This window comes from Fukomys damarensis, unplaced genomic scaffold, assembly GCF_012274545.1.
Source record: "Fukomys damarensis isolate Sample0158 unplaced genomic scaffold, DMR_v1.0_HiC HiC_scaffold_16, whole genome shotgun sequence".
Classification (NCBI taxonomy): Eukaryota; Metazoa; Chordata; class Mammalia; order Rodentia; family Bathyergidae; genus Fukomys; species Fukomys damarensis.
In genome coordinates, this window is record NW_022900928.1 from 82047999 (window position 1) to 82075784 (window position 27786).

The 27786-nt window shown below is 43.4% G+C and overlaps 2 protein-coding genes across 5 annotated transcripts; one reads left to right on the forward strand and one right to left on the reverse strand.

The window, feature by feature from the left end:
- The first annotated feature begins 104 nt into the window (after window positions 1-104).
- On the forward strand, window positions 105-21647 carry Vps26b (VPS26, retromer complex component B). 2 transcript variants are annotated; one of them, XM_010641930.3, is made up of 7 exons: window positions 105-299; window positions 500-641; window positions 9850-10006; window positions 13558-13722; window positions 16410-16585; window positions 18368-18510; window positions 18874-21647. In XM_010641930.3, the coding sequence occupies exons 1-7, from the start codon at window positions 219-221 to the stop codon at window positions 19018-19020; spliced, it is 1011 nt and encodes a 336-aa protein (XP_010640232.1). In that variant the 5' UTR covers window positions 105-218; the 3' UTR covers window positions 19021-21647. The 2 variants fall into 2 exon arrangements, with proteins under 2 accessions (XP_010640232.1, XP_010640225.1); XM_010641923.2 differs by lacking the exon at window positions 105-299 and having other exon boundaries at window positions 309-641.
- Window positions 21648-21749: 102 nt separating this feature from the next.
- Thyn1 (thymocyte nuclear protein 1) lies at window positions 21750-27576 on the reverse strand. 3 transcript variants are annotated; one of them, XM_010641913.3, is made up of 8 exons: window positions 27477-27576; window positions 27191-27361; window positions 25063-25244; window positions 24060-24128; window positions 23694-23786; window positions 22901-22996; window positions 22245-22395; window positions 21750-21919 (listed from the first exon to the last, which is right to left on the reverse strand). In XM_010641913.3, the coding sequence occupies exons 2-8, from the start codon at window positions 27231-27233 to the stop codon at window positions 21873-21875; spliced, it is 681 nt and encodes a 226-aa protein (XP_010640215.1). In that variant the 5' UTR covers window positions 27234-27361; window positions 27477-27576; the 3' UTR covers window positions 21750-21872. The 3 variants fall into 3 exon arrangements, with proteins under 3 accessions (XP_010640215.1, XP_010640203.1, XP_010640207.1); XM_010641901.3 differs by lacking the exon at window positions 21750-21919 and having other exon boundaries at window positions 21936-22395; XM_010641905.3 differs by lacking the exons at window positions 21750-21919; window positions 27477-27576 and having other exon boundaries at window positions 21936-22395; window positions 27191-27470.
- Between the last annotated feature and the right edge of the window lie 210 nt (window positions 27577-27786).

Here is a 27786-nt window from a genome sequence, read left to right on the forward strand (position 1 = left end):
ATAGTGCCCTCTAGGCTCTTCGCCATTGACCACCCCACTAGAGTTGCACCTTCGACCAGCCACCCTCTCCCGTTAGCTGTCGCCCACTGGTGTTTAGTGCTTAGTGCAGCGGCCGAGGGCGCTCCCGCAGGGCCCTTGTCCCCTTTCCCTAGGGCAGCCCGCGCCTGAAGGCAGGAGCGGACCTCGAGGAACCTGGCCCCGCCCGGCCCGGCGGAGCGATGAGCTTCTTCGGCTTCGGGCAGAGCGTGGAGGTGGAGATCCTGCTGAACGATGCGGAGAGTAGGAAGCGAGCAGAGCACATTAGTGCAGCGGCCGAGGGCGCTCCCGCAGGGCCCTTGTCCCCTTTCCCTAGGGCAGCCCGCGCCTGAAGGCAGGAGCGGACCTCGAGGAACCTGGCCCCGCCCGGCCCGGCGGAGCGATGAGCTTCTTCGGCTTCGGGCAGAGCGTGGAGGTGGAGATCCTGCTGAACGATGCGGAGAGTAGGAAGCGAGCAGAGCACAAGACAGAGGACGGCAAGAAGGAGAAGTATTTCCTTTTCTACGACGGGGAGACAGTCTCCGGGAAGGTGAGCCTCGCGCTCAAGAACCCAAACAAGCGGCTGGAGCACCAGGGCATCAAGATCGAATTCATTGGGCAGATTGGTGAGTCGACCCCGGGACCTCCCTTCCCCCTGCGCCTTCCTCCGGGTTGGGCCCTGAGCAAGGGGCGGGGGATAAAGGAGCAAGGTGTTTGAGGGCCCATGTCCAGCCGGGCCCCGTCACAGACTCTTGTCAACTGCATTGTGAGGCCTGGGGTTCAAGTCCCGCCCGTGGGCGACTTCCCCTGCGTTACCGTCTTCCCTGCCAAAAGTGACAGCACACTCATTGCCAAGAAGGTGGGGACAGCAAGGGTGGGAGGGCAGAGCCCTACGTGCCATCCAAGGGGCTCCCTGGGTATTCCCATTGTGTCCTTAGCATGCTCAAAGCTCTGCTTCTTGCCACCAGGATTTCATTTCAGAGCCAAGTGCTCCAGCCATAGCGTGCAGGTGGGTCTGTTAGCAGGGACTTCGCCTCCACACTGTTTTTCCCATCTCTGGTCATCTACGCTGTCAGATTCAGAGTTAAACTGCGCCCCCCGCCGCCCACACCTCTTTTCTCTTTAGATGTGCCAGTGAGAGAGCTCACCAATTGTCTTGTCTCCCCTCATCTCTGAACTGCCTATCCTGTACTTGTTTGTAAAAGAAGGCCTATAATCTTCGGCCTCGTTCTGTCTGCCTACCTAAATTGCATTTCTCAAACTGTTATTAGAGTGCTAGTCTTCAGTCGTCTCATTTTCTCCTTCAAGACAAAGAAGTGATGTTTCCAAAACCGCAATAAATGATCAGTATTTCTCAGTGTTCCATACAATTTTCAAACACAGCTATTAATCGTTAGACCTAGACAGCAAGAGTCACTAACAAAAATAAGGGAGCTGCCTGACAAGGGTGGGTTATCTCCAGAGATTGTTTGGAGACTTATATGTTACCAGAATACCCAGGTACTTCTAAAATTAATCATTTTTGGCATGAGGTCAAGAGTAGGCTCACAAAATATATGAAGTGGGCTACAGGGCTTCCTCTCCAGGGAATCCATACTGTCATGAACACATGACAGTTTTTGGAGACTTCCTTGGGAGTAGTTGCTAAACTCTCTCATATCCTGAGAATTCAACAAAGCATTTGTTTTCTCCCTCTTGTAGAAGCAGGAAACACTGAGACACAGGTAGGAGAAACGCTAGCAGAAGAAGTCCTGGCAGGCTGGCCCTGCAATCTACTGTTCGGCCTCAAACATCTTTGCCTCTGGTACTTAAGAAAATGAAATCAGGTTGAAAACTGGCTGATCCTCTAGGAAGCTTTTGTTGTTATTTTAAAAGCAGAATGTGAGAGACCTGTTCCTGTACTAGAAAAAGGGCTGAAGAATAGGTTTCGTGCTTTCTGCTTTTCTGCTTCTGGCTTAGATGGTAGGATTACTCAATAGCAGTGTCGTTGACACTTGGGGCTGGGTAGGGCTTTGTTGTAACAAGTTTTTAATAGTCTCACCAGTCTGTACCAACCAGATGCCAATGACACCCCTGACTGGTGACCACAAAATTGTTCTGTTATATTGCCGTATGTCTCCTGGAAGATAAAATCATCCCTAGTAAAGAACCATGTAACCCATGTGAGATAAATCAAAAGCATTTCATGTTAAATGTAATATATGAAGTGGTTGAGAAATCCTTGTTTATTGAGAATTGGTATTTTCAGATCGGATTTTTAAAGTTACTACAACGATTATTTGGCTCCATGATACCAACATAGACAGGCATGTTTAGTCTGTTTTATTCCATCACTTCCAAGTGGTGGTACTTTGCCAATATGTGGAAGATAAAGTAGACTATCCCTTGAACCAGGCAAGAAAAAAATGAGATTCTAAAGGAATCCCTCTGGTCTAAATGAAAGGGGGATGAGGAGACTCTTTGCTGTATGTGCCCCACCTGGTCTCTTGTCCAGTTCTTTAATTCCAAGACACCATCCTTACTGAATTTTCTCAGAACCTTCTGTTGCTTCTGCTGCTGACTCTTCCTAGACCCTTGGTCTCTGTGGGCCAAGACAGCCATGAGATTTTGGGAAAGTTAGGTCTCTTGATGGGCCTCAAATTTCTCAGCTGTAAAGCAAGGATAATGAAATCACCTGGTGACTGATTCCACAGCAGGGGATCTTGTCTTACATGCTGTATAGAAGGGTTCTTTTTAAAAATGATAAAAGTTGATATAGCTGTGTTTCTGTTTCACAACTTCTCTCGTTGTCACTGATTTATTGTTTTCTCTTTACACCTCTCATTACCTATGCCCAGTAAGATTTCCCTGTGTAGTTAGAGGGAGTGCACATTTTAGCTCTTGGCTTTTAAGTTCTTGCTTCTGCTATTTGAGCCCATCCTGAGCCAGTCCCAGCTGTGTGCTTATGTTGTCAATTATCCTTGATTCCATCAGAGAACAGAAATAGATTAATATGCTTTCATATTTCTTATTGGGCTTTGGGATGCCTTTCTTTTCTTTACTTTCTTTTTATTTTTTGTTACTGGGAATTTAGGAATTGAATCCAGACCCCTGCACTGAGCTATACTCTCAACTCTTTTTTAAAAATTGTTTGAGACAAGGTTTTGTTGAATTGATAAGTTGCCCAGGCTGGACTCTTAATCCTCCTGCCTCAGGTTCCCAGAGTGCTGGGATCACAGACTTATGACACCATAATCTTTGGGGATATTATCCTTGATGAAGAACAAGACATAAGAAAAGCCTTTCTGATTAAGTTTGATATAAAAGGGAATTTATATTTCTAGAACTGAGGGCACAAAGTGACTTTCCTTAGAAAGACTGTTAATTTTTCCGTTTCCCTCCAGAAGCAGGGCAATGAAGTATTGTGTCACACAACAAAGACAGTCATTACGCTCAGACCTCAGGGTGGTGAAGCAAGACTGCTGGGTAACTTTGCTGAAGTTGCGGTCTTGTGGTTTTCTCCTTCATTGCATTCTTTGTGTATCAAGTAGGTGGAACTTGCAATGTGTTCTCAGGTCTGGTTATGTATGGGTGACCTAGCAGGGTAAGAAAGTTATAGTACATCATTGAGCTCTATCTTCGTCACTGATTTTGGATGGGGGTTTTGTTACCATCCCTTCTCGTTCTATCTTTCCAGCTGCCTGCTGGACATGTCCACCTGGATACACCCTGTCTGCTCAGTGATGCATCCAAACAGAAACATCCCCAGTCCTTCCACACACACCCCCAACCACCCTAGCCCCACCCTGCTGCTTCTCCTGTTTCTCCACTGTGGCCTATGTGATCAGTGTCAGTTCAGCCCTAGAAATGTAGGCGTCATCTCAGAGTCTTCACATATTCAGGCGGCTTCTAATTTTTGGTCCTCTGCAACAGATCTTTTTTCACCCATACTGAGGATTAAACCTAGACCCTGTATAAGCTAGGCAAGTGCTCTATTACTAAGTAATATTCTCTGCCGCTCTTTTTTAAAATTTTGAGGGTCACATCAAGTTCCCCAGGCTGGTGTTGAACTTGAGATCTTCCTGCCTCAGCCTTCTGAGCAACTGGGATTTCATGCACATACTACCATGCAGAGCTTTTCTATATAGATCTTAAAATCTGCATTGGTTGTCCATTCTCTGTTCTGCTCCCTTTATTATGCAGCTTCCTTCTTGACCTTTTTTCCTTTTTCTCTCTTTCATATCATCATCATCTGTAAGGATGAACTTTCTAAAAGACATGTATGGATTTTTTTTCTCATCTTCTAGAGTTATTTTAATACGTTCCTGCTACCTTGAACCACTGGTGGTCCATGTATGACTGCCTCTTTGGGCAGCATGGGACAGTCACACTGGGTGATACAAGCTGCCCAATGGGGCAGTCATGCACATGTCACATGTTCCGCTTGTGAATGTGTTAACACAAAATGGGAGACCTCAGGTTTGCTTTTCTGTGTACCATTAATTGGCTGGACTTTCTACATGTGCTTGCAGCTTAATCAAGCCCACTCTGATGATTCATGACTGGCATGCATCCACCAGGGCTGCATCCTCACTAAGGTAACTGGGATAAGAAAGTGCTGAAGCTAATGTCAGTTCACTTACTTTTGCATCTTTTTGTAGTACTGAGGATTGAAACCATTCATTGAGCTGCATTCCCACCCTTTTCTGTTCTTATTTTTGAGGCGAGGTCTCACTAAATTGCTGTGTTGTCCAGGGTGGGCTTGAACTTGCAGTTCTCCTGCCTCAGCAATCCAGAATTACAGGTGGGTACCACCAGGATTACAGGTGGGTACCACCAGGCCCAACCACATCTTTCTTTCATCACATTCCTTTGCCAGGTTGAGGCTGATTTCTAAAAATGAGAAAATAGGAGCTGTCAGACCTATGGTCCACTTGGCTCTCATGTTACAGTTTGAAAATGGTCACTGAGTACATTAAGAACTTATGCATTCACCTAGGTTGATTGTTTTTGCTATCTTTAGCCAGTTTTTGAACAGCATTACTATCCTCTCTATGCCTAGCAAACTTGTTTAATGGCTTGCTCTGTCTAACAAGCCAGCAGGGGAATCTGCCATGTCAGGTCCATGGAATAGTACGGTCTAAGGCCTAGTCATTCCACCTGCTGTAATGGCCCACATTTTCAAAAAGATCCAGTAAAGAGTACCAAGCGAAGAATTTACTTGCTAGAAGTATAAGAAACCATTTCTATCAAGAATCCATTGTTTTGTTTTATTGATTTTTTTGGTACCGGAGATTGAACTCAGGACCTTGAACTTGCGAGGCAGGCAAAGAATCCTTTGGAGAACATTGGTAAAGGATGTAAGGCAGGGCTAGGGATATAGCTATGTGGCATCACACCTATCTGATAACTGCAAGGTCCTGAGTTTGATACCCAAGTTCAGAAAAAAAAAAAAAAAAAGACTAATGGGTGACTAATTGAGGTTAAAGAAACCCATTAGAATTAGGTCATTCTTGGAGGAGGGAAGACATGAACATCCCTGTACTTGAAAGCCAGAGAGATATTTATCTAGATCTTTAGAAGGTTTTTAGTGAACCAACAGTACCAATCAGACCAGTATTTTCAAAATTTCCAGAGACTTTCTGTTTTAATTCAGTACTTCTTGTTATACTAAGTTAAAGGCATGTTAAGATTAAATGCATTGATCCTGGCCTATGTGATAAGTTGCCAATAGGATTTGGAGGAGAGTTGCACATCACAGAACTGGGGAGGTGCAATCCATAGGTATCACTGTCCCAGTGTGTTTACAGGAGCCAGGAGAGGTGAGCAGGCCATGTCAAGCATGGATCTCGACCAGGCTGCCAGCCAGCAAGTGGGCTGGGAAAATCAGATAAAGAGACAGCTCTGCCGATTCCTGTTTCTTCCAAGATCACCATGAAGCCTGGACTATGTATGGCCCCATCCCAGCACCAAGTTCCAGCCTGTGTTGTAAGGCTGGCTCAGTTTCCTTCAAAGAGGCAACCTCATTTTTTGGCTGTTGGTGTCAGGTTTTACCATAAAACTTCCTGAATGAAACAGTTATTTCCTTCTTTTGGATGAGAAGGAAACTGAAGATAGAGAAGTTACCTTCAAAAGATAAAAATTAAACCAATCAGTTCCTATTTTCTAATTGGAAATGTGTGGTCTCTGAGAGCTTTGGTAGTTGGGAAGAATTACAGATGAGTGATGGTTTCTTCTTTGGAATGGAATAGAGGCAGTTCATGGTCTCCTTAGGACCCAAACTTCTTGGATTCTCCCTTCTAAATTATGCAAGATGATCTACCAACAGATGAATGGATAAAGAAAATGTGGTATTTACACACAGTAGAATACTACTCTTCCATAAATACAAACTTGAATCATTTGTAAGAAAATGGATGCACCTTCAGACTATCGTGTAAATGAAATAAATTAGACACACAGGCTTAAATATTGCATGGTTTCTCTTGTATGAGAAACCTGAAGTATAAACAAAGAGTAAAATAAAAGATAGAGAATAGGAAGTAGGAAGATAGATTCTGAAATGGGAAGGAAATGAAGAAATGGAGGGAGGGCGGGGGGGAAGGGAAAGGGTCTGGAAAAGAATCAGTATGTGGCGGGTGCATGTACCAACTCCGCAAGTGAAGTGTAAACATGTATTGCAAACGTACTAATAAACAACAGGACGACCAGGACCAGGAGATGGGCAGAACGGAAAGGAGGGAAGGGAAAGGGGATGAAAAAGAATTGATGAATCAAATACATGTTCTAGCTTTCTGCAAGGAATGTAAACATGATGTGCTACAAACATAGGCTAATAAAGACAATAGGAAGAAGGAGTTATAAAGTCCCGCCTTGTTGTCTTTGTCTCCCCCACACAGTATACTTCCATAAATATGGAGCCACAAATCATTTAACTAATAAGGAAATTCTTTTATTGTGACAGATACTCTTCATGCTGCCTAGCTCTAATAAAATCAGAATGAAAACAAAAAGGCAAGATGAAACCAATCTTTCTAACAAGTAGCAAAGAAAGGCTACTATTTCTGCCTCTCTTGCCCACGGTGTTTGGAAAAACATTGCAAATGGTTTATAAATTGTAAACTTAAAAGCCAGTTCAGCCCCCAGTGTGTCGGACCACACATTGGCCGCCCTTCTATGACATCTGATGCAGAAGCTGATGTTGGTTACAGGAGGAGCAGTAGCTGGGAGAATGTGCCATTGAGGAAAAACTTCGCCTGCCCAATGCCCTGCTGCAGCAGCAGGCAAAGCATTACTGCACTGTTGCTAGGGTGCTCCAATACTGGCAGCCTGAGTGCTTTCTCAGTCTTGTTTTGTTTATTTCTCATGTTGCCTTCTGGCTGTGTGAGCCCATTTGTGTATTTTTCCATCTTCTTCCAGTATTCTTGACCCTGGGATTTTTCTCTGCTTTTCCCTGACTTCTAGAACAAGGGAACTGAGAGGTACAAGGCTCCCAAGTTAAGTGTTCAGTTCTCATATAGGAGCCAGCACTGTTACCTAGGGCTCAGGGTCAAGTATGAGTAGAGGAGCCCTGTCACTGGGGCTGGCCAAGCTGTTCCTATACTAGCCTTGCGCTTCCTTACTTGGTTGAGCAGAACAGAGATTGAATTGCTTACTTTTCCCTCAGAGTTTGGAACTATAATTTTCCCTTTAGCAGAAGCCATTTAGTGTTAGAGTAGGTGTATTCATAATAAAAAATAGATCAAAGTATGACAGTGGAGGGCCAGGGATTTAGCTCAGTGGTGCTGCGCCTGCCTGGCAAGCACAAAGTCTGAGTTACATCCCCAGTACCTAGAAAAAAAATGTCAATGGAATAAATCAGCTACAAAACCTAATCATATAATACATTGTGAATACATACAGAAGTAGCATCACTAGTGTGGAATTATCTATACCACTGCGACCTTCGTGAGTTGATGATTTTTTTTTTTAGTGCTGGGATTGAGCCCAGGACCTATCACATACCAAGTAAGTGTTCTAGCACTGAGCCACACCCCCAGCCCAAAATGAATAAATCTCATGCCAGACCCTACTCTGCTGGATCCCTGTGGAATGGCCATGTCAAAGGAAGCTCCTAGATCAGGAAGTAGGGAGAGTTTGTTCTCCAGCTTAAAAGTACATTCTAAATTAAGTTTTCTTTCTGGTGATGGTTGTTCCCCTAGAGCAGGGCTAAACACTTTACCCAGATCTGGTTTATTGGGCCCAAGAAGGCTTTGCTCATATTCAAGACTCAAATCTTGTGCTGTCTAGCCTGGACCCAGAGCTAATGCAGCTTTCTCCAGATGCCCCTAATGCTCAAATCCTCTTGAGAAAGATGGGCTCCTGGCCTCTGGGGAGACCAAGAACTAGGCCTCATTTGCAGTTATCCCAGAGACTGCTCTTCGTAGACCCAACTCCACATGTAGCAAACCACAGAAGCATCAAGAGTGCTCTTCCTGTTCCATTTCCCAGCTCATCAGCCCTGCTGCAGTTGTAGCCTAGCTCAGCATTTGAACCTAGGAATACCTGAGGGGTAGTATATTGAGCTGTCATGTAGCCACATATAATCATGGTCAGAATTAAATGTTCAGCCAATACAAGACCAACTGTAGGGGTCCTCCAGGAACCCAGGGATATGAGCCTCATCTTTAGAAGAGGACCATCAGTCCAAACTGGGAAAGAAAGATAACAGCAAAACTTAAATAGCTGAATGCAAACACAAAATAGGACAAATGATGGCATGAGCTTATCACAAAGGAAAAATGTTTCCAGAAGAGGATGAATTTAGAGCAATGCTTCTAAAAGTGTGGTACCACCGCACCCTGGTAACTTGCTAGAGAGGTACATTCTCAGGCCCCACTCCAGACCCTGAGTCATAAACAGCCCTTTACAAGATGCTGATAATGCATGTGAAGTTTGAAGACTGCTGGCTCTGGTGAGTGAAATAATATGAAAGCGTCCGTGCCAAATGTCACATGCCTGCCCTTAGTGATAGCAGCAGCTAGTGGCTCTTTTGATTATTTGTCGTCTACTATTACTGGCCTAAATCTTGCATGCCTTACCTTCTCTGCTTCTTATTATAGCAGGTTATAGACAGATGTAGTTCAGAAAAGGCCTGTTCTAATCACAGCCCTGCAGCCAACTCTGGCTCCAAGCCAGTCTTACAAATATGCCACGCCTGTTTCCTTCTCTCTCAAATGGGTAATAAGGCCTGACCTAGCTGTCTTGTAAGATTACTAAAGGATGATAGAATTCAACAAACAACATGTATTCTTACAAAAGTTAGAAATATTAAAAGGATAATCTACTTTGATATTGGGTCCCTTGAGGTGTGTATCCTTCAGAGCTGCTCACTGAGGCTGTCTGAGCTCTGTTTCTCCCCGGTTGCTATACTTCCTTACTTTTGAGAGCGGGGGAAAGTTATTGGATTGCTAGCTGGAGCAACATCCTGGAGAAGATTATATCAGGCTCTAATTTGCTACAGAATTTCACTGTACAAAACATATAAATCACCTAGCCATTACAACACACCTGTAGTCCTAGCAACTTGGGAGGCTGAGACAGGAGGATCACTTGAGCCCAGTTCAAGGCCAGCCAGGGAAACAATGAGCCCCCCTACCATCAACAACAATACAAGACGGAAGAGTCTTTGGAAAGGAGGGAGAAAGACTAATGTCTGGGATATGCTGTAAAGGGTCAGGGAAAAAGGAGTCCGAAAACAAAGCTGGAAGGGAGCTATTTGTGGGGGTCCTCCTGAAGGGTGGTACCTCTGGCTAGAGCACCCTCACTAGGCTCCTGTAGCCTGGATCTGATAGAAGAGTGTTATTCTCTTTCCAGAACTGTATTATGACCGTGGGAATCACCATGAGTTTGTGTCCCTGGTGAAGGACTTGGCTCGGCCGGGAGAGATCACCCAGTCTCAGGCCTTCGACTTTGAATTTACCCATGTGGAGAAGCCGTATGAGTCCTACACAGGGCAGAATGTAAAGCTACGGTAAGTTGTCCTGCCGCTTCTCCACTGTCCGAGAATCTGTCCTGTATGGGTGAGGACCTGAGGCTGTCCTTGCTCCTGAAGATCTCCTTAGTTCTTGGAGTTCTGTGGAGTGCTGGTAAATGTTTTAACATTCCTAGACAGAGCTTTCTGGGGCAGAGTCCCCTGGTTTGTAGCATGTGTGTGTTTCTGTTGTGTAAGTGTACTGTGGTCAGTTTCCAAATGCTAGTTGTGTGTTCCTGAATGCAGATGTGGGGCGATAGCATTACCATCACGTGTGGACTGGGTATGCATTGCCTCTTGAGCAAAGAGCATTACAGATTGTAGGACAGTCAGTAAGAAGCAATGAGTTAAAAGTGGGCATCGTGGTGCACACTTGTAATCCCAGCACTTGGGAGACAGAGGCGATCATGGATCGCCTTGAGTTTGAGGCCAGCCTGGGCTACATAGCCAGACCCTGTCTCAAAAATCCCAAACAAAAATAGCAGCATTGAGTTTTTAGTGTATGTTACCTTGATTTTAATACAATTCACTTAATTATAAGTTAATGTAACGTACTTAAATCATAGCTGTATCTAATAACTAGGTCATAAAATTCTTGAAACTTTGAGCATCAGCTTTGGTAACTGAGCTGGTCCCAGCACACTCTCCTATGAGTGTCAGGAGATACTGATCCCTCATCTAGTTCTACTATACAACAGCAATGTGACCTTGAGCCCCATAACAACATTCTCACTTGAAAAATGGGTAATGTATTTAGATTCTAATTTTAAATCTTCCTTCTCCATCTTTTGGGATTGATAAGAAAATAAAATGCAACGTGGTATAATGAAGTCTTTAAAGATTATGGCTATGCATTCCCTTGTTAATAGCAGTATAGTTTATCATTTCTAAATCTTGGAAACAGCCTGTATGCTCTTCCACAGATGAATGGATAAAGAAAATGTGGTACTTATATACAATGGAGTACTACTCTGCCACGATGAAGGATAAACTTGAGGCATTCATAGGTAAATGGATGCACCTTGTGACCATAATGTTAAGTAAAATAAATCAGAGAGACAAGCTTCAGTATCACATGGTTTCTATTATACAAGAACTCAAAATATATAGAGTAAAATAAAAGATAGATAATAGGCAATAGGGAATTCTTTTTCAAGTGGGAAAAACAAGAGATTGTGGGGGAGAAGAGGAAAGGGATTACAAAAAAGAATTGAAAGAAAAAAAGGCCCTGGTTGCATCCCCAGTATTACACAACACAGCACACACACACATACACACACACACACACACACACACACACACACACACACAAGAAAAAATAAGAAGGCCCCTAGATTTGGTACCTGGGAGGTCACATATTCCTTTTTCCTTTCAGAAAAGCAGTTCTGTTGGGTAGATGGTGGTTGGTAGTGGCTGTTGAAGAAGCTCCAGCTGTTGGTATAGTACCTGTCATGTGACAAAGGCAAGGGAATCTGTGGCAGGTCAAGGAGGTATGGCCTGTAGAAGATTTTGGAGTGAGTTTGAGACTTTTTTGTAAGCTCAGAGGAAGACAGTATTAGCTGTAAAGCGACTGAATATTTGGGGAAATTCTGAAAAGTAGAACAATCAATGTCCTACACCAAAATTAGAATCACCTGGGAAGTTTTAAAAAGCTTTATTAAGTCCCTCAGCAGAGCAATTAAATGTTTATATTCCTAGGCATCAGAATTTTTCAGTCCTCTTCTCCCCTTTTCCCAGTTGATTCTAATGTGTATTCAGGATGACAGTATTTGTGCCAGGTCTTGAGGAAGGAATGCTGTTGAAAAGGGTGGATTGATAAAGGTGGAGAGACGTGTTTAGACCGTAAGAAACAGCTCAGGGCCAGGAATTTAGCTCAGTGGCTCTGCCGCCTGCCTTGCAAGCACAAGGGCCTGAGTTCCATCCCTGGTACCAAAAAGAAAGAAAGAAAAAGAAAAGGAAAGAAACAGCTCAAAGCAAAAAAAGTGGCAGAAAATTATGAATCTTGAATTGGAAGGCCTTTATCTTCTTAGTAGAGTAAAAAGTAGTATCTTCTACAGACAGGAAAACAGCCACGGGACCTGAGCAATCAGAAAAAGGTTAGGGACAAATGTCTTGGTCAATGTGACAGACATTACTAAGGTAAATAAAAAGAATTGCCAAGGAGAAGTCCATGCCACAGAGTATAGTAACCTAAATGTGTAGTTGATGTGGCTAGCATATCTTTATAATTTCTCCACTAACACTTACCAGGCAGTAGGCATTATCTAACAATTTAGAAGAAAATATAAAGGGGTGATTTCTCTATCACTGAGCATTAGCATAGTGTTAGTAAAGTGACAGAAATGCTGGGGGAAGGCAGTGCTGAGGTGGCTGGCCATAGAGCTTGGGCTTGTTAAAGGTCTGTCTTTTTTCTATCCTGACCCCTCTCTCCAAGGCTGAGCCAGACACTTCTTTGTTTGCACATCCAGTTTCTGTTGCTTTACATGAAGACTTTCTCTTTTTGGAATACATTTTTTCTTTTGCCCACATCAGTGGATTGGGGTATCTCAATCAGCACTTCCATGTGTTCTAATTTTTGTTATTTGACCATCTCCCATTCCCATGACACTATATCTTATCCATGCTGTATCTGACCTCGTGCATAGCATAGTAGAATTTACTCGAGGAACAGCTTTTTTAATTTCTCCATTTCCTATCAGGGAACATTTTTCATTTTCCTCTTTTAACTGTGAGAGAGTTGAAAAATGTTCATCGATCACACATTGTTTGAATAGGCTCTTGTGTATTAGTTAGCTTTCCCATCACTGGAACAAAATACCCTACACCCAAAATGTAAGAGTCTATTTTGGCTCACGGTTTTCAGTGAGTTCAGTCCCTGGCACGCAGATTTCAAGGCAGAAATGGCACAGTGAAAGGGCATGGCAGAGAAAAGCTGCACACACCATGATAGCCAGAAAGCAATGAGTAAGGCAGAGTGGAGACAGGATTACACTCTTCTAGTCACACCTGCTGTGACCTGCCTCTTCTGCTCAAGCCCCACTTCCTAACAGCATATTCAGATATAGACTTACCAGGGGCTTAATCCACTGAGGAGTATAGTACCCCATAATTCAGTCGCCTTCCAAAAGCCCCACCTTTGACATGACATGAGTTTGGGGGGTGAAACTTTAGATCTAAGCCTAGCACCCTACACTCAAAAAGACAGAAGTTGAAGAAATGAAACCTTCATGTGCTTACATGGTTGGTAATTGCAAGGTCTAAGCACGGTATGTTTTTGGAATACATTGCAGAGAAATCACTTTTAGTGAAAGGGATTTGGGAAGAGGATTCAGTCTCCCATGAACTATAGTTGCAAAATTTTGTTTATATGTACGTGTGTGTGTGTGTTTTTTTTTCTGAGAAATGGGTTTGTAAGTCCTCAAAGGGATGCAAAGCACCAGAAGATTATGAATCACTGTCAGGGGCTCTCCGAAGTGGGTCAATTTGCTGCCTATATTGAGGAGGCTCTGGAGAAAAGGAGTATTCATTCCTGACAGCTGCATCTTCCACAGCTATTTTCTTCGGGCCACCATCAGCCGCCGCCTCAATGATGTTGTCAAGGAGATGGACATAGTGGTACACACACTGAGCACATACCCAGAGCTGAATTCATCCATCAAAATGGAGGTTGGGATTGAGGACTGCCTGCACATTGAGTTTGAGTACAATAAATCCAAGTAAGTGTCCCGGGCCCCGCAGTGGTGGTGTAGTTACTTAAGGAATTTAAGACAGAACCTGATCTGGATGCAGGAGTGATGGAAACCCATGGTTTCACTGTGCTCTGGGAGAAGACCACAGAATAATACAGCAAATATATGTGTTAGGGTAGTTTCAGTAAATGGAGCTGGAAATACTTAAACTACACTATAAATTAAAGATGTTACACTTAATTTAAATAAGCTGTTTAAATTAAACATCCTAACATGCCTTCTCAAAGCCAAGCTAAGTTAAATTTAAGATTGTTTTGGATTCTAGGTACAGCTATTTCCTTCTGTAAATAAGATCAATCATGGAACACAATTCTATTATCATCTGTTTCCTCCTTGTCTTTAGCAATCAAAGTGAGGAAACCAAACACTGGCAGTTGTTTGCTGCTTCCTCCCTGTACTAAAATGAATTGTGACAAAGAACACCTAATGCATTTTATAAAGATCTTAAAATAACTTTATTTTAATTGGCAAGTTGGTAAACTGTGTATATTTAAACTTTATTTACTCTTAGCACATGAAAATATTTAACTGCTTTTAAATCATAAAACTTTTTGGCATCTTGACAGTTTAAATGGATCTTTCTTTTGAATATAATACATTCCCAAAAAGGTTTAGAAATCAAATATCCACAAGGAAAAGTGATGTTCTAATCATAGAGAGCTTAAAAAAAAGTCACTAAGTCTCTAGTTACCATTCTCAATGTAGTACAGATACCTCACTTCCTCCCAGGTACATTGTCAGCCAAAGGCTGGGGTAGTAGAAGCTGAGTAGATGGTTTGCCCTTGAGCGAGTTGGAAACATATTTGAATCCTGGAATAGGGAGGAAATTAAGGTGTACTTCTCTTTCCCTTCCCTCTGGCCTGGCACCTAGTAGGTACCCTATAACATGACCAGTGCAACCTGGAACCAGCCTACTTGGCCCAGCCTTCTTAGAGCAGGAGGAGAGGTGCTGGAAAACCAGTTGATCTGGGCCTGGCATGGAACAAGCTTCTTCTCAGGCTTGGGGCTCTGTGTGTTCCTCCCCAGCAGTGCTCCAGTCACCTTGTGTAGGTGTAGCCATCAGCAGTACCACCTATAACAGCTCAAAATAGCCATTCAGTATATTTAAGACTGAGAGGAAATAAAAAGAATTAAGAAGTGTTATGTACATGTACCAACTCCCCATGATGAATATAATCATTATGTACAACAAACATATATACTAGTAAAAAAATGTTTAAAAAGTATATACAAGACCAAATTTAGTGTGTGAAGGGTGATTTAGAGAGTCAGTCACATGTAGTTAAGAAACAGATATTTCCCAACTGCTGCTTTCTGTTCATGACATAACTGCACTGTGTGAGAATACATGATTTTATATGTAGTAGAAAGGATCTAGGACTTCAGATCAGGCCCTATTCTGCCATTAGGAAGTTTGGCCAACGTTAGTAGGTACTAACATTTTTGCACCTCAGTTTCTTACTTGAAAAATAAGCATGAACCAGGTCAGTGGGTTTCAAACACATAGCAAAAGTGTGATATGAAGGAGCCGCCACAGGTTGTCTCTCACATAGGTGTACTTTTGTGTAAGATTTTGTTTAGAATAAAGAAATGTTTTACAAAAGTTTAGAAGACCTTAGAGTCTGGTCACTAAGTATCCCTGTGGAATGCTGCCAGCAGCCTCCTGCTGCACTCACAAGTGTACTAGGGGAAGGTACTGAGTGCCTGCACCTCCTGATTGCAAGCAGAAGGTCCTGTGAAATAGCAGGGATCACCCAGGCCTGGAAACAGGCACCCAAACTCACCTCTGTCTTTGCCCTGTACTCTCATCCTGGTCAAATGAGTGTTCTATTCCAACTTTCATTTTTTCACCTGTCCTGTAAGGACAGCATTCCCTGCTAGCATTCATGTCCTGTGAGTCTGAGATCCAGGTTTTAAGAGTTTGTCTTTCTGTCATGCCTGCTAGATTACCAGTACTACTGACTGACTCAAAGTGAAAAACTTGAAGGGTAAGAAATTGCTACTGCAACGTGATTAAAGTGCTAATAGCTCACAGACTACAAGCCATAAGAGCAGAGACCAGAGATCAGGCATTGAGGCAGAAGGGACTTGCTCATCTCTCATGAATATTCATGCCTGGTCTGCTTAGCCCAGGGCAAATAGTAGTGTTTGCTGTGAACCATCAAGGCTCAGCTCCCAAATGACGTTATATGGAGATCAGAGAGGAAAGGAGAGATCTGGTTCATGCATTTGTGGGATCAGCCTCCTATGCATTAGAAGAACACATTTTAAAAAACATACAGGGCTGGGGATTTAGCTCAGTGGGACCCAAGTTTGATCCCCAGTACCAAAAAAAACAAAAACAAACAAACAAAAAAAACATACAAAAGTACAGAAGGTATATGCTGAGGAGATAGAGCAGATGAACAATTATGAATAAGTCAAGCATCATGTAGAATGGACATCCTTTGAGATGAAGAGTAGAAGTCACTTAGATTTAGGTAAAGAATATGTTTGGAAGTCATTCCACCACAGTGGTGAGGATGAAAAATCAGGTGACTGTGCACTGTGGCAAAACCTTTAGTCAACGTGCAAGGCTGGGACACTGTCCTGCCCACTGAAACGAAACAGCCAGCTATTGCACCAATATCTTGCTTCTACTTTCTTTGCTTCAGATACCACTTGAAAGATGTCATTGTAGGGAAGATATACTTCCTGCTGGTGAGAATCAAAATCAAGCACATGGAGATAGATATCATCAAACGGGAAACGACAGGCACTGGCCCCAATGTTTACCACGAAAATGACACAATAGCCAAGTACGAGATCATGGATGGGGCGCCAGTGCGAGGTGAGCCTCCTGACACAGGGCCTTGGCCGCCACTCCTTTGCTCCCATGTTTGGTACAGAATTTGGAAGGGCTTGAGGGATGCGTTGAAGTAAGATGTCTTATTAACCTGTGATTTCTTAATCTAACTGTGCAACATGGGTATCAATAAGGAGGAAGAGAAAGGCTGAGTCTGTGCAATTTCAGGCTCCTACCCTCTCTTCCTCTAGAACAGCTCCATGTTGACCTGATTTGCAAACAGTTTGAATATTTTACTCCTTTTTCTACTTGACATTCTGACATTCTTTGCTGCTTGAGCCAAGAGTTTCATGCATGGTAGTTATTTTTCTTACTTAGTTTTACCTCTGATAAAATTTATTTTTCTTTTTATTGCATGGAGGTTTGCACCCGGCCTTCATGTATGATAGACAGGTGCTGTACCACTGAGCAGTGCTCCCAGAATCTAGCTCTGGTAAAATGATTCACTCTCTGACTCAGTCACTGAGTATCCAAGAGCACTACTAGAAAGGCTGGCCCACACTGCCAGGTACTGCAGAGGGACTGGGAACCCAATGGAAATAGTCCTTCCCCACCTCCACAGAGCTCAGTCTGTACTGAGTGAGTAGATGGGAAAGCACTTTGATACTTGGGTACCTATCTGATTATTGAGGAGTAGCATTTGTTTATATTCTTCATTGCTTCTAGCCATCAGGGATGAAGACTATCTCTTCTCACTTTGAAGTGTTTGGTGCTCCTGAGGTTGTATTCAGTGTATTCTCAGACTGTTCCATGTGGAAGGAGGAGTGTCACAAATTTAGTGTCCTGCACCACTGGGGACACCCTCAGATTCTTTGGTGTCACTGTGCCAGCCCCTGGAGGAATTAGGACTGAGTTCTCCTGATTCTCTCTGATGTTCAATTTTTTTTTTTACCATATTTGCCGGTAGAGTCAACTGACATTTTTCTTATCCAGATGAAATGGGGCACTGAGAAACAACACACAACACCAGATAATTAAAAGTTCTTTTATATTTAGCTTTTAGACTACATTGTGGGTTTGTCTGTTCTCTGTAGAATTACTGCCCTAATTTTATTCCTTTTGCACGAGGAAAGGTGCAGTGCTAAAGCTGGGAGGACCTAAAATAGGGGGATTCTGTAATTCTCCATATTAGAAAATTAAAGTCCAAAGAAAGCAACAGATTTACTCAGAAGTCATACAGCTGGTTAGTGGAGAATGGGCCAGAATGAGGATTTTCAGTTTTCCAGGCTGCCACACCAGGATATATTCTTGGGGCATACACTAACCAGGACAGAGGGAGGGGGCATCATAGTTGCTGGGTGGCATGGCAAAGGAGCTGGGGTCTAATGGGGTCTAATAACTGCTTCTTAGAAATCCATGAACTACCAGGACAGAGGGAGGGGGCATCATAGTTGCTGGGTGGCATGGCAAAGGAGCTGGGGTCTAATAACTGCTTCTTAGAAATCCATGAATTAGAAACATTACGTGTAATCAAAATATGTTGAATAATTTCCCCACTCCATTTATACTCACCTGTTCTTTACTACTTCCTGCATGGGGATGGTGAAAGAACATTCAAGAACCATAGAAGACTGGAATGGAACTGGGAGTCACATTTTTGCCCTGGGCAGCAGAATGCAACTTCCCCAACAACACAAGCATTTGGTTACTGTCCTGTGTCATGCTCAGTGGGCATCTCACCTGCTGTCATCAGAGAGGGACTTGGTAGGAGGAACGGTGGTTCACTTTGTCCCTTGCCCTGATCTCGCTTCACTTTCCCTCTTACAGGAGAATCTATCCCGATCCGGCTCTTCCTGGCAGGGTACGAGCTCACACCCACAATGCGGGACATAAACAAGAAGTTCTCTGTGCGCTATTACCTCAACCTGGTGCTGATTGATGAGGAGGAGCGGCGCTACTTCAAGCAGCAGGTTCGGTGCCTCCTCGGGGCCCTTTGATGTCCTCAGGACAGAACAGAAAGGCCATCATTCCTATTCAGGGTCAGGCTTTATTTTTGATAGAAAAACAGGATGGTATAAGGGAGAGAGCTGCTAAGTCTCTGTACCACTTATTATTTTATGAAGAGGTGGTGACATTAGGTTACCTAGAAGCCCATAGCAGAATTGAGTTTCCACTTAATACAGACACAGGAGGTATGGACATCCACTGCTTCAGTTTGAGATAAGCAGAGGAGGTTCTTGCACAAGACTCTCCAGGACAGAAGTGGAAGCCTCTGGAGAAATCTCTGAGTCTCCCTCTCAGGTGTTGCATTGCCCCCTCTCCTAATTCTGCAGGAAGTGGTGTTATGGCGGAAGGGCGACATTGTACGGAAGAGCATGTCCCACCAGGCAGCCATTGCCTCTCAGCGCTTCGAGGGCACAGCATCCCTGGGTGAGGTGCGGACCCCCAGCCAACTGTGTGACAACAACAGCAGGCAGTAGGCTGCTAGGCCAAGAAGCTGCGGGACTTCCCCCCAGTACCCCCATCTACCAAACACCAGCGGCTGAGGGAGGGGAAGGATGGTGTGAGGCTCAGCTGACCATTATTTGCAACCTGAAAACAAATCATGTTTTTGACTTAAATTCTTTTCTCTGAAGAACTGAAGGGGATTGGGTTGGGAAACGGTCTCCTTGGGATTCTGCGGCTGCAAGGATAGCGAGAGAGAGAGAAAGCATCATCGTGGAAGCTAGTCTTTCTCTGAAGAATAAGAGCCCTCCTCCTGAGCTGCTTTTTGTGTCTCAAAGGAGATCCAGGAGCATGCAGCCTCGGCTTCTGGCTCCGAGTTTCCTGATGTAGGATCTGAGCAGGTCCCTGGGATTTAGAGCGGCCAGCAGGGCCCTGGGTCACATCTCATACTCCCTTTGACCATCCCTGAGGTAGTCCCAAGAGGAGAGGGCCTGCCCTGTCCTAAATGAGGTGGGGGGACCTCAAGATCAGGAAGCTACCTCTCAGGGAGTCCTGAATGTGGTGCTCTAGAGTCTCCACAGTCATCTTCACTCTGGCCTGTCACTGCTGGGACCCAGGTGCCTGCCTTCCCCACCTGCTCTGGCTTGCCATGAACATCCCAGGACAGAAGCTGATGGAACAGCCTGGGGCTGACTGGCTCCTCATCCACAAGAGATACCAGGGTCCAGAAAGCCCTGGGGTCAGTGTCATGCATGGATGGCCAGGAGGCTGAGCCACTAAGGAAGGACTCAAGCATGGCAACTGTCTCCCTTTGAGTGTGACTCTACTTGGCAGTCTAAGGTCTGAGTCCTTCTAGGGTATTACTGTAAGTAACCCAGCAAGCTCCAAGTAAGAGCTTTTGTTCCCTTTAAGATGTCCTAGGAAGGGGCCAGAATTCTTTTCTTCCCAGACCGTACCCTTCTTCACTGCTTATCTCTCCTTTAATTTCTGGGAGTTGGGGTTTCGTTTTAAGCACTTGTAAATTTTGTTCCTACTCCTACTTTAAAACTGTTCACCTCTATACCTGTAAGTTAAAGGAGGGAGATGGGAACCCCAGCAGAAGATTTGATTACCACAATTTCTAGATAATTTTGCTTGCCAAATTACATCTTCATTTTTAGCAGTTCACTCACCCAAGTTTAGGACCATTGATTTTTTTGTTTGTTAATTGTTTAAAAACATATGAAAACTTGTGGATGTTTCAGTACACTAGAGGGCACTTTTCCCTTGTTGCTCTGTGCTTGGGCCTATACTGTAGTAGTATTTACTGTCTTTTCTGCCTCATCTTGGAGGAATTACTATTGATCTCCCTTCCCTTTATAAAAAGCCCAATCAGACCCACTTGCCAGTAAGTACATTATCTGGTTCTTTCGAGTTTTGGGTAATTTGGACAGTAGAAGCATTGGTTCCTGTCTCCTGTTTCAGTTAGTGTAGAAAATGGGGACTCTTCATCAGAAATCAGGGCAAGCTTGGGTCTGCCTAGGCCAGCTCCTGGATCAGAGTGAGACTGGAGGGAAAGACACTGGAGGATGTGTGTGTTTGATTAGGAGCATCAGAACCAAAGTAAATTTGTTCCCCCAAGCCAGAACTGGAGTTGAAGTGCGACACACAATCCCAGTGGAGCAGGGTCAGCCACCCGACTGCCCTTGGATTACCAAGGCTGGGGCTTACACATCCAAGAAAGGCAGGTTCTGTGTCCTTGCTTTTTCATAGCAAGAGAATAGACTCTGGTGTGCCTCCTTTTAATAGGCAGTATTCTAACTAGGAAGCATTTGTCAATTGTCTGCCTCCCAACTGACAACAGAAACTCATTTCCCAACTTTCCTAACATCTTAACTTTTCTTCTGGGAGAACTAGAAAGTAGAATTTGCTTTGATTATCTCAGGAGCTATGAACAAGTCAGGTCTTGTTTTCTGACTATCCCTGTTCTTTCTTCTCTGTCAACTGTGAAAGTGAGGGGGGAGGGTCCTGCCCCCCTCCTTTAAGGTCCCCAGACCTAGGAGCGCATTAGGTACTAAACCAAACAGTGCAACTTGTAAGTAAGCAGCTGCAGTGTTTACATGTTTCTTAATGTGTTGTCTTTTCAATGGCTGTATTTTAAAAGAACACTTGTTTTAATGGTCTAATTAAAGGATGCCCTGTGGCTTTGGAGGCATCGTGCTCATGGTCCACCTGTGGTCTTTTCTGTCTTAACACTGTTCCACCTCTGCCACTGAGGACAAGGCAGACACTCACAGTGACTCCAACACAGTACCTGCGCTGAGTAGACAGCCCCCAGTGAACAATGACAAACACTTTATTAACCACCTGTTGTAGACAAGTGCATGGCTGAGAAGTAAATTCAGGTTTTACCTCTGTCTATCAACTTGTTTTGAAACCACTCATTGCTTAAACTGAACTCTGTGGGGCCCAGAGGACTTAAGGGGCAGGTGAGAAAGGCTGGTATAGAAAGACCAAAAGTTAGTTTCAGTGATTGTTATAACTACTAGCAATTGTAAAGTGCCCTGCATCTTCCAACCAAGCAGCAGAAGAAGCCAGTCTGAAGGTAAGAGATCTACAGTGGCATATTCACCACACCCAGTGTACTTAAAAATAAAACACTTTCCAGGCCTGGGATTTAGCTCAGTCGTTTTGTTGCCTGCTTTGTAAGCAAGCATAAGGTCCTGAGTTTAATCCTCAGTACCAAAAAAAAAAAAAAAAACCTTTCCAACTTTTAATATTAAATCTTTTATTGAAAGAGGTACAGAAAACCACCTACGTACATAGTCCTGAGTGACATTATAAGCAAGCCTTCTCATGCTTTCTTGTCTTACAAAAGCTTGTCTTCATTTTAGCAATAGTGCCTCAGTTAATCTGGTTCCTTTTCTTCCAGGCTCAAAATAAAATCAAACTCTTCTACCAAAAAGGGAAAAAGGAACAATTAGGTCTTATGTGTCCTTTTGCACAGGAGGAGTTAATGCCAAGCACTGGTACTGTACATGTTACAAAAGCAGAAGTTACTAATTCATACACTGAGGGTATCTTACTAAGTGCTAAGCACTCCTAGGCACTGGGCCTATAATAATAGGCAACTCAGTATAGCCACCCCCCTCTTGTGTATGACAGGTGAGGAAATTTTACTCTCAGGTTTAATGCCATGCCCTTATTAATCAGGTAATAAGTATGAATTCATGGGATCCTTTATGGTGTGTGCATGATGAGGGAAAGGGCCCATTCTTACCTTGGGTAAGAGACTGAACTGAGAGTCTCTGGCGAGTGAAGAGAGCCATGTTTTTCAAGGGACCACCAGTAGCTTTGTGAGCTTGGTGATATGTTTTAAGCTCAGCTAGGGAGATGAAACGCTTCATTATCCGAACAAATTGTACATCCACCTGTGTGACAACAGAGTATGGAACAGAAAGATGTATCCAGAGCTGGGCATTGTGGTGTCTGCCTGTAATCCCAACACTCGGGAGGCTGAGGCAGGAGGATCGCTGTGAGTTCGAGACCAGCCTGGGCTACATAGTGAGTTCCAGATCAGTCTCAACTACATAGTGAGACCCTGTCTCAAAAAACCAAAACAGAAAAGAAAGATGTATTCAGCCAGTCTCTGCCCACTTGTTTTTTTGTTTAGTAAGAGATGGGTCCACTATGCTGTCCTCCTGCTTTTTCTTCCAAAGTAGCCAGGACTACAGGCATGGACCATCATGACTGGCTGCTGTGTTTTATGGATGGCAGGAGGCTACCATGACAGAGCTGCCAATATTCTATTCTAATCTCCAACACTTCATCAGACTAAGAGCTGTGTTGTGTTCCTTGACCTAACATCACCCCATACCCATTTTTATTTGTACATTTAACCCCTCTTTTGAAATAGGAAGAATAGGCAATTTTTACCATGAACCATTTGGGGTTGTCCTCTTTGCTGGATGGGTCATAATGAGGATTGTTTTTCTCAAACTGTGTGTGGTCTGGGTAAGCCTCCTTTACAATCTGAAATCAAACCAAAAATCTCCATTCATTTGCCTGCACAGTCAGCCCTATCCTCAGCTCTGAACAGTTATGTTTACCAATCAGATATTTGTCATCTCTGTGGTCCGTGCATAACATATCTGGCTTCTCACCCTGCATACTCTTTTTTTTTCCCCCCTGCAGTACCCGGGATCAAACTCAGGACCTTGCACGTGCGAGGCAGGTGCAGTGCCACTGAGCTAAATTCTTGGCCCCACCCTGCATACTCCTAATCTCACTGTCCTTGCTATAGAGCCATACTTGGCTCAGATATTTGGAAATACACAGCCTAAAGTAAGCATAGTTAGGAAATCAATCTTGTTTTTATAAACATGTTCTAAAACTAAATACTAAATTTGTTATTATTGGCACTGTATAATAAGTAATTTTATCCCAGCAGCTTTTGACTTGAAGGAACTACCATCAGGCCTGTTTTTCAATGAGACTAAGGCTTAAAAATGAAGAAAAGTATGTAGTGGGTGGTGTGAAGTGACAGGCTGCCTTATCTAGTTCTTATCATATAGGAAGGGGCCAGGGCGGTTTTTCATCTATTCTGTGATGGGGGTGTGGGAAGAGGGTATTTCTGCTTTGTTACCTATTTAAGGTACATTCTTTTAAATTTACATGAATAAGCCCTCCTGGAAGGAGAGGGATTCAGACCAAAACCTGTCCGCCTAACCTTCATAAGTCCCACGATGCCTGGCTCCTTGCAGTTGCTATGGTAGAAGAAGGCTTCATCCTCCAGCTTCATGGCTCTAAGGAAGTTCCGAGCCTATCTCAGGGGAAACAACAGAAACCTCAAGTCAAAAGAAAGTCTGTCTCCTTTGCTGAGACTCTCAGACATACACCAGTGCACTGGCCAGAACCAGGCCACTTGCAGATTTCATGCTGTCAGAGTAATTAAGGTATTTTTGAAAACATTTTCAGGTTAGGGTTCTGGAAAAAGCAATCTCAGCCAAGAGGTTCTGCTACTGAGTAAGCCAGGAGGGAGAGTGGGGCATTTAGCTTACCCTAGGCCTCATGGGCCCTGCACTCATCCTGTTACCTGGTAGTTTCGAACACCATCCCAGCATGCTATCTGCTCAGGCTGTGCTTTGAGATCCTCAATGCTGAACTAGGCAAGAAAAAATAGTTATTCACTTCACAATCTGTGGCCAGTCAGTAAGCATACATGGAAGCAGACAGGCACCTCCTCAAACCTGAGGTGCTGTAGGCTATACTGGAAATCTGTAGTTTATGATAAGTATTCCATGTAGACACGTTATATGAAAATAAGCCTTGTTATCTTTACTAAAAGCATTACTTGAATTGATAATTCATATGATAAAGTAATATGCTGGTTTCCTGCATTTCTTAAAGTATTAAATACCTCTATAATGTTTCTACTTATATCTTCTCCAAGTTATTAAAATTGGTATACATTCATTGCCTGAATATAAACACAACTGTTGGCAGGGTGATATCTAGAAGCATGGCAGATAATAAAAGCAAGCTAAGATTGAGGTTGGCAAATTATAGCCAAAAGGCCAAATCTAGCCCTTTGCCTAATTTTGTCATACAGTTTTACTTGAACACAACCATACCTTTTTTTATGGACACTTTCTTACTACACAAGCAGAACTGCAACAGACTGAGACCCAAAAGCCTACAGTATTATTTCATTCTGTCCCTTTGAAAAAAAGTTTGCCACCCTATGCTAAAATGTAGAAGCCACAAAACAGATACAAGTTAAACATGTCAATTTGAAAATCTGAAACCTGAAATGCTCTGAAATGTACCCACATTCAAAAAACTTTGGATTTGTATTTCAGGTTTTTGGATTAGGGATGCTCAACCTATAAGGTCTAGGCAAATATTCCACAATTTGAAGGTCTGAAGCATTTCAGATCAGGGACATTCAGCCTACAGTTGGTCATAAATCCAGCTGATTTTATTCATTTTTAACTTTTTCCTATCTTTCAAAAGAGAAAAGCTGGTCGTAGAATCCTATGGTTACATTTCAGTTTTTAAAAATAACATGAAAGGACTGGAGACAGGCACAGTCTCACCTTCACATCTACACCTTTCTCTATTCGGCTTTCTGGTTCTGACTTCATCAACCAGTAGTTGCTTAGATTCTTCCCATACTTTTTTGAGTCTGAAGTCGTTTGTGGACTGGAGTTCTCCACTTGAGCTGATGTTTCATCTGAGTTCTCAGTTTTGGTGCGTTTTCCTGATAGCCCTTTCTTGTCTGCAAAAGGAAAAGGAAAAGACCTATCATTTGCTAGAGGTAATACTTCATTATAGAGAAGCTTACCCTTTGGCATCATACCTGTATTCAAATCCTGGATCTTATAAGTACTAACTACAGCACCTTAATCTTACACATAGGAAATTTAAGATTGTCTATAAAAACTGGACCAGGATACCTTCCTTACAGGCTATCTTGTAAGTAAACTAGTTAGTAAGATAACAATATTTTGTGAGTTAAGTATAAAGCACCTTAGAAGTGTTTCCTTCCCTCATTTTTCTTCTTTGCCTTTACTCAGGCTATTTTTTCCACTGAGGAAATAAGTACTTTAGAGTTGTTTTGGTGATGAGATGAGAATACAAACAAAAGGCTTAGAAAATGCCTGGCATTGTAATAAATGGGCAGTTAAACATTAGATATTATCATCATCTTAAGACTTCTTTCCCTCTTGTTCACTGCACTTCATGCCGGCCTCCTTTCTGCTTCCTGAAGATGCCAAGAGAAGCTGGAAAAATTAGTTCATCCAGGCCCTTGTAGACATAATAAAAACTGGAATTTATCCTAAGAGAATTAGAGAAAAATGTACCTGGAACAAAATGGGCACTTAATAGCTAATGGCTGTTAAGTTCATGGTATGTGACAGGCTCCAACCTGTGTTATACTAACCTAACTTGGTTAATTTTTTTTTAAATGTTGTATTGTTCAGCTGGAAAATGTGTTCCATATCACAATCCAGTAATGGTAGAATCAAGGTAAAAGGTCAAGACCTGTTACTTGTGTCTGTCTGAAACACTTAACCATACTCAAGACTGCCTCTGAAATTAAGTTTCTTCATCAGTTGTCATTAAATACCCCTTATGGATGTCTAATGCTCTGAACTCAGCATACTGTCCTTGCTTTTTTTTTCCCCATCAGTGTCTTAAGAGTTAATAGGCATACTACAAACATATGTGTTATTATAACTACAATGTGTTGTAGTCCATCTGGAGACCATTCCTAAAAGACGTACTTGATTTACCTTCCCATTTTTTTATTCCTGCTCTTCATCCACTTAAAATGCCATTCACTTTGTCAAAAAGACTTCACATTTTCTGAGTACTACAAGCTAGACCATGGAAAGCTTTCCCAGTCAAGACAGCTCAAATCCCATTTCCTTCTCCTTGCCTTCCCTGTGATTCCTCCCTCCTCTGGTACCTCCAACTACTCAGTCTCCAGGATTCTTTCTCTTAAACCTGTTTGCAAATTATCTTAGAGAAGGAATGCTTTATTTTTTCACCTTCCAGTTAATTATTCTTTTAACAAATTATTTCACTAATAAATAAAAATTATACTAATGGGCTATCATGTGATGTTGGATATGTATTTACTGTGTAATGTTTAAATTACTGTAAACCTACCTTCGGGTATCCATTCTAAATGCTAAAACATTCAAAATCTTCTTTTTGAAATATACTGTAGTTTCTTTATAGCCATCCTCCTCTGCAGTAACACATCAAAACTTCTTGTTTCTAACTTCCTATGCACTGATCACCTTTCCCCATCCATTCCTGTCCCCTGAACCCCTTGGCCTCTGATAACCATCATTGTACTCAACTTTTGTTAAATCAACTGTTTAGACTCCACGGCATGAGTGAGATCATGAGACACTTGTCGTTTTTCTGCCTGGCTTACTAACAATCTCCAGTTCCATCCACGTAGCAAAGGAACTACAGTACTATATATTCTTAACATCACTACGTGTCACTCACCCTGTAGTGCAAACGTCCTTATTGCTTAATAGCTCTTGCTGTAATAACAAGCGGTAGAGAACAGAACCTTAGTGGAAAATGGAAAGAAGGTGAAGGGTATGAGGGTGCTAACATCCATTACAAGTGAACTCCAAAGGCTTTCACCACGAGAAGGGAGAAAATATAAACAATACTAAACAGGCCCTGGGTGCAGCTCACCTGGACCAGCAGCCCCAGCCAGCCGCTTCCCGGGTCTCGGCATGGTCCGTCTGCAGTGCGTGAGGTGAGGAGGATTCTGGAATCGATCAGGAGATGCAAGTACCTCCACGACTCTCCAAAACCTTCGCGGAGCAAGCTGGAGGGCAGCGAGGAAGGCCAGAGGGGTTCAGCCTTGGAAGAAAAAACAGAGCTTAACCAAACCTCTCAAGTCCTTCCTCCCACGACCTGCGTCATTCCTTTTCTCCCTTTACGTTCTCTCTGTGGTTCACTCCCCCACTTTTCGAACCTAGTTGCGGTGCTCGGAGCACAAGCCCGGGGGCCCGCGGAAGACTTGTCTGCGGCGCCGCGCGGCGATCTCTGGGAGTTGTAGTCCCCGCGCCCCTCCGCCGCTAGCGCCCAGACCGGGGACCTTGGGGAGAACGGGCTCCCAGAGTGCCTTGGGACTGGTCGCTCTCTAAGTGCCGCGGGCGGGTCGCGTGGCGCTGGCCTTGCCAGTACTGAGGACCTGCGGGCTGGGCTGTACAGAACTGCGGCGATGTGGTGCGGCAACGGGCGCCTCGGGGTGCGTTTCGGCTGCCTGTGCAGCAGTGTCTGGG

What these genes read in the sequence shown, in the direction of transcription:
- Vps26b (XM_010641930.3), top strand. Translation starts at nt 219, where the DNA reads ATGAGCTTCTTCGGCTTCGGGCAGAGCGTGGAGGTGGAGATCCTGCTG. An exon ending in GGGCAGAATGTAAAGCTACG is followed by an intron (nt 10,007 to 13,557) that starts GTAAGTTGTCCT and finishes CATCTTCCACAG; the next exon opens with CTATTTTCTTCGGGCCACCA. An exon ending in TTTGAGTACAATAAATCCAA is followed by an intron (nt 13,723 to 16,409) that starts GTAAGTGTCCCG and finishes TCTTTGCTTCAG; the next exon opens with ATACCACTTGAAAGATGTCA.
- Thyn1 (XM_010641901.3), bottom strand. Translation starts at nt 27,233, where the DNA reads ATGCCGAGACCCGGGAAGCGGCTGGCTGGGGCTGCTGGTCCAG. An exon ending in AGAAAGGTGTAGATGTGAAG is followed by an intron (nt 24,129 to 25,062) that starts GTGAGACTGTGC and finishes TTTCTTGCCTAG; the next exon opens with TTCAGCATTGAGGATCTCAA. An exon ending in GCATCGTGGGACTTATGAAG is followed by an intron (nt 22,997 to 23,693) that starts GTTAGGCGGACA and finishes GTTTGATTTCAG; the next exon opens with ATTGTAAAGGAGGCTTACCC.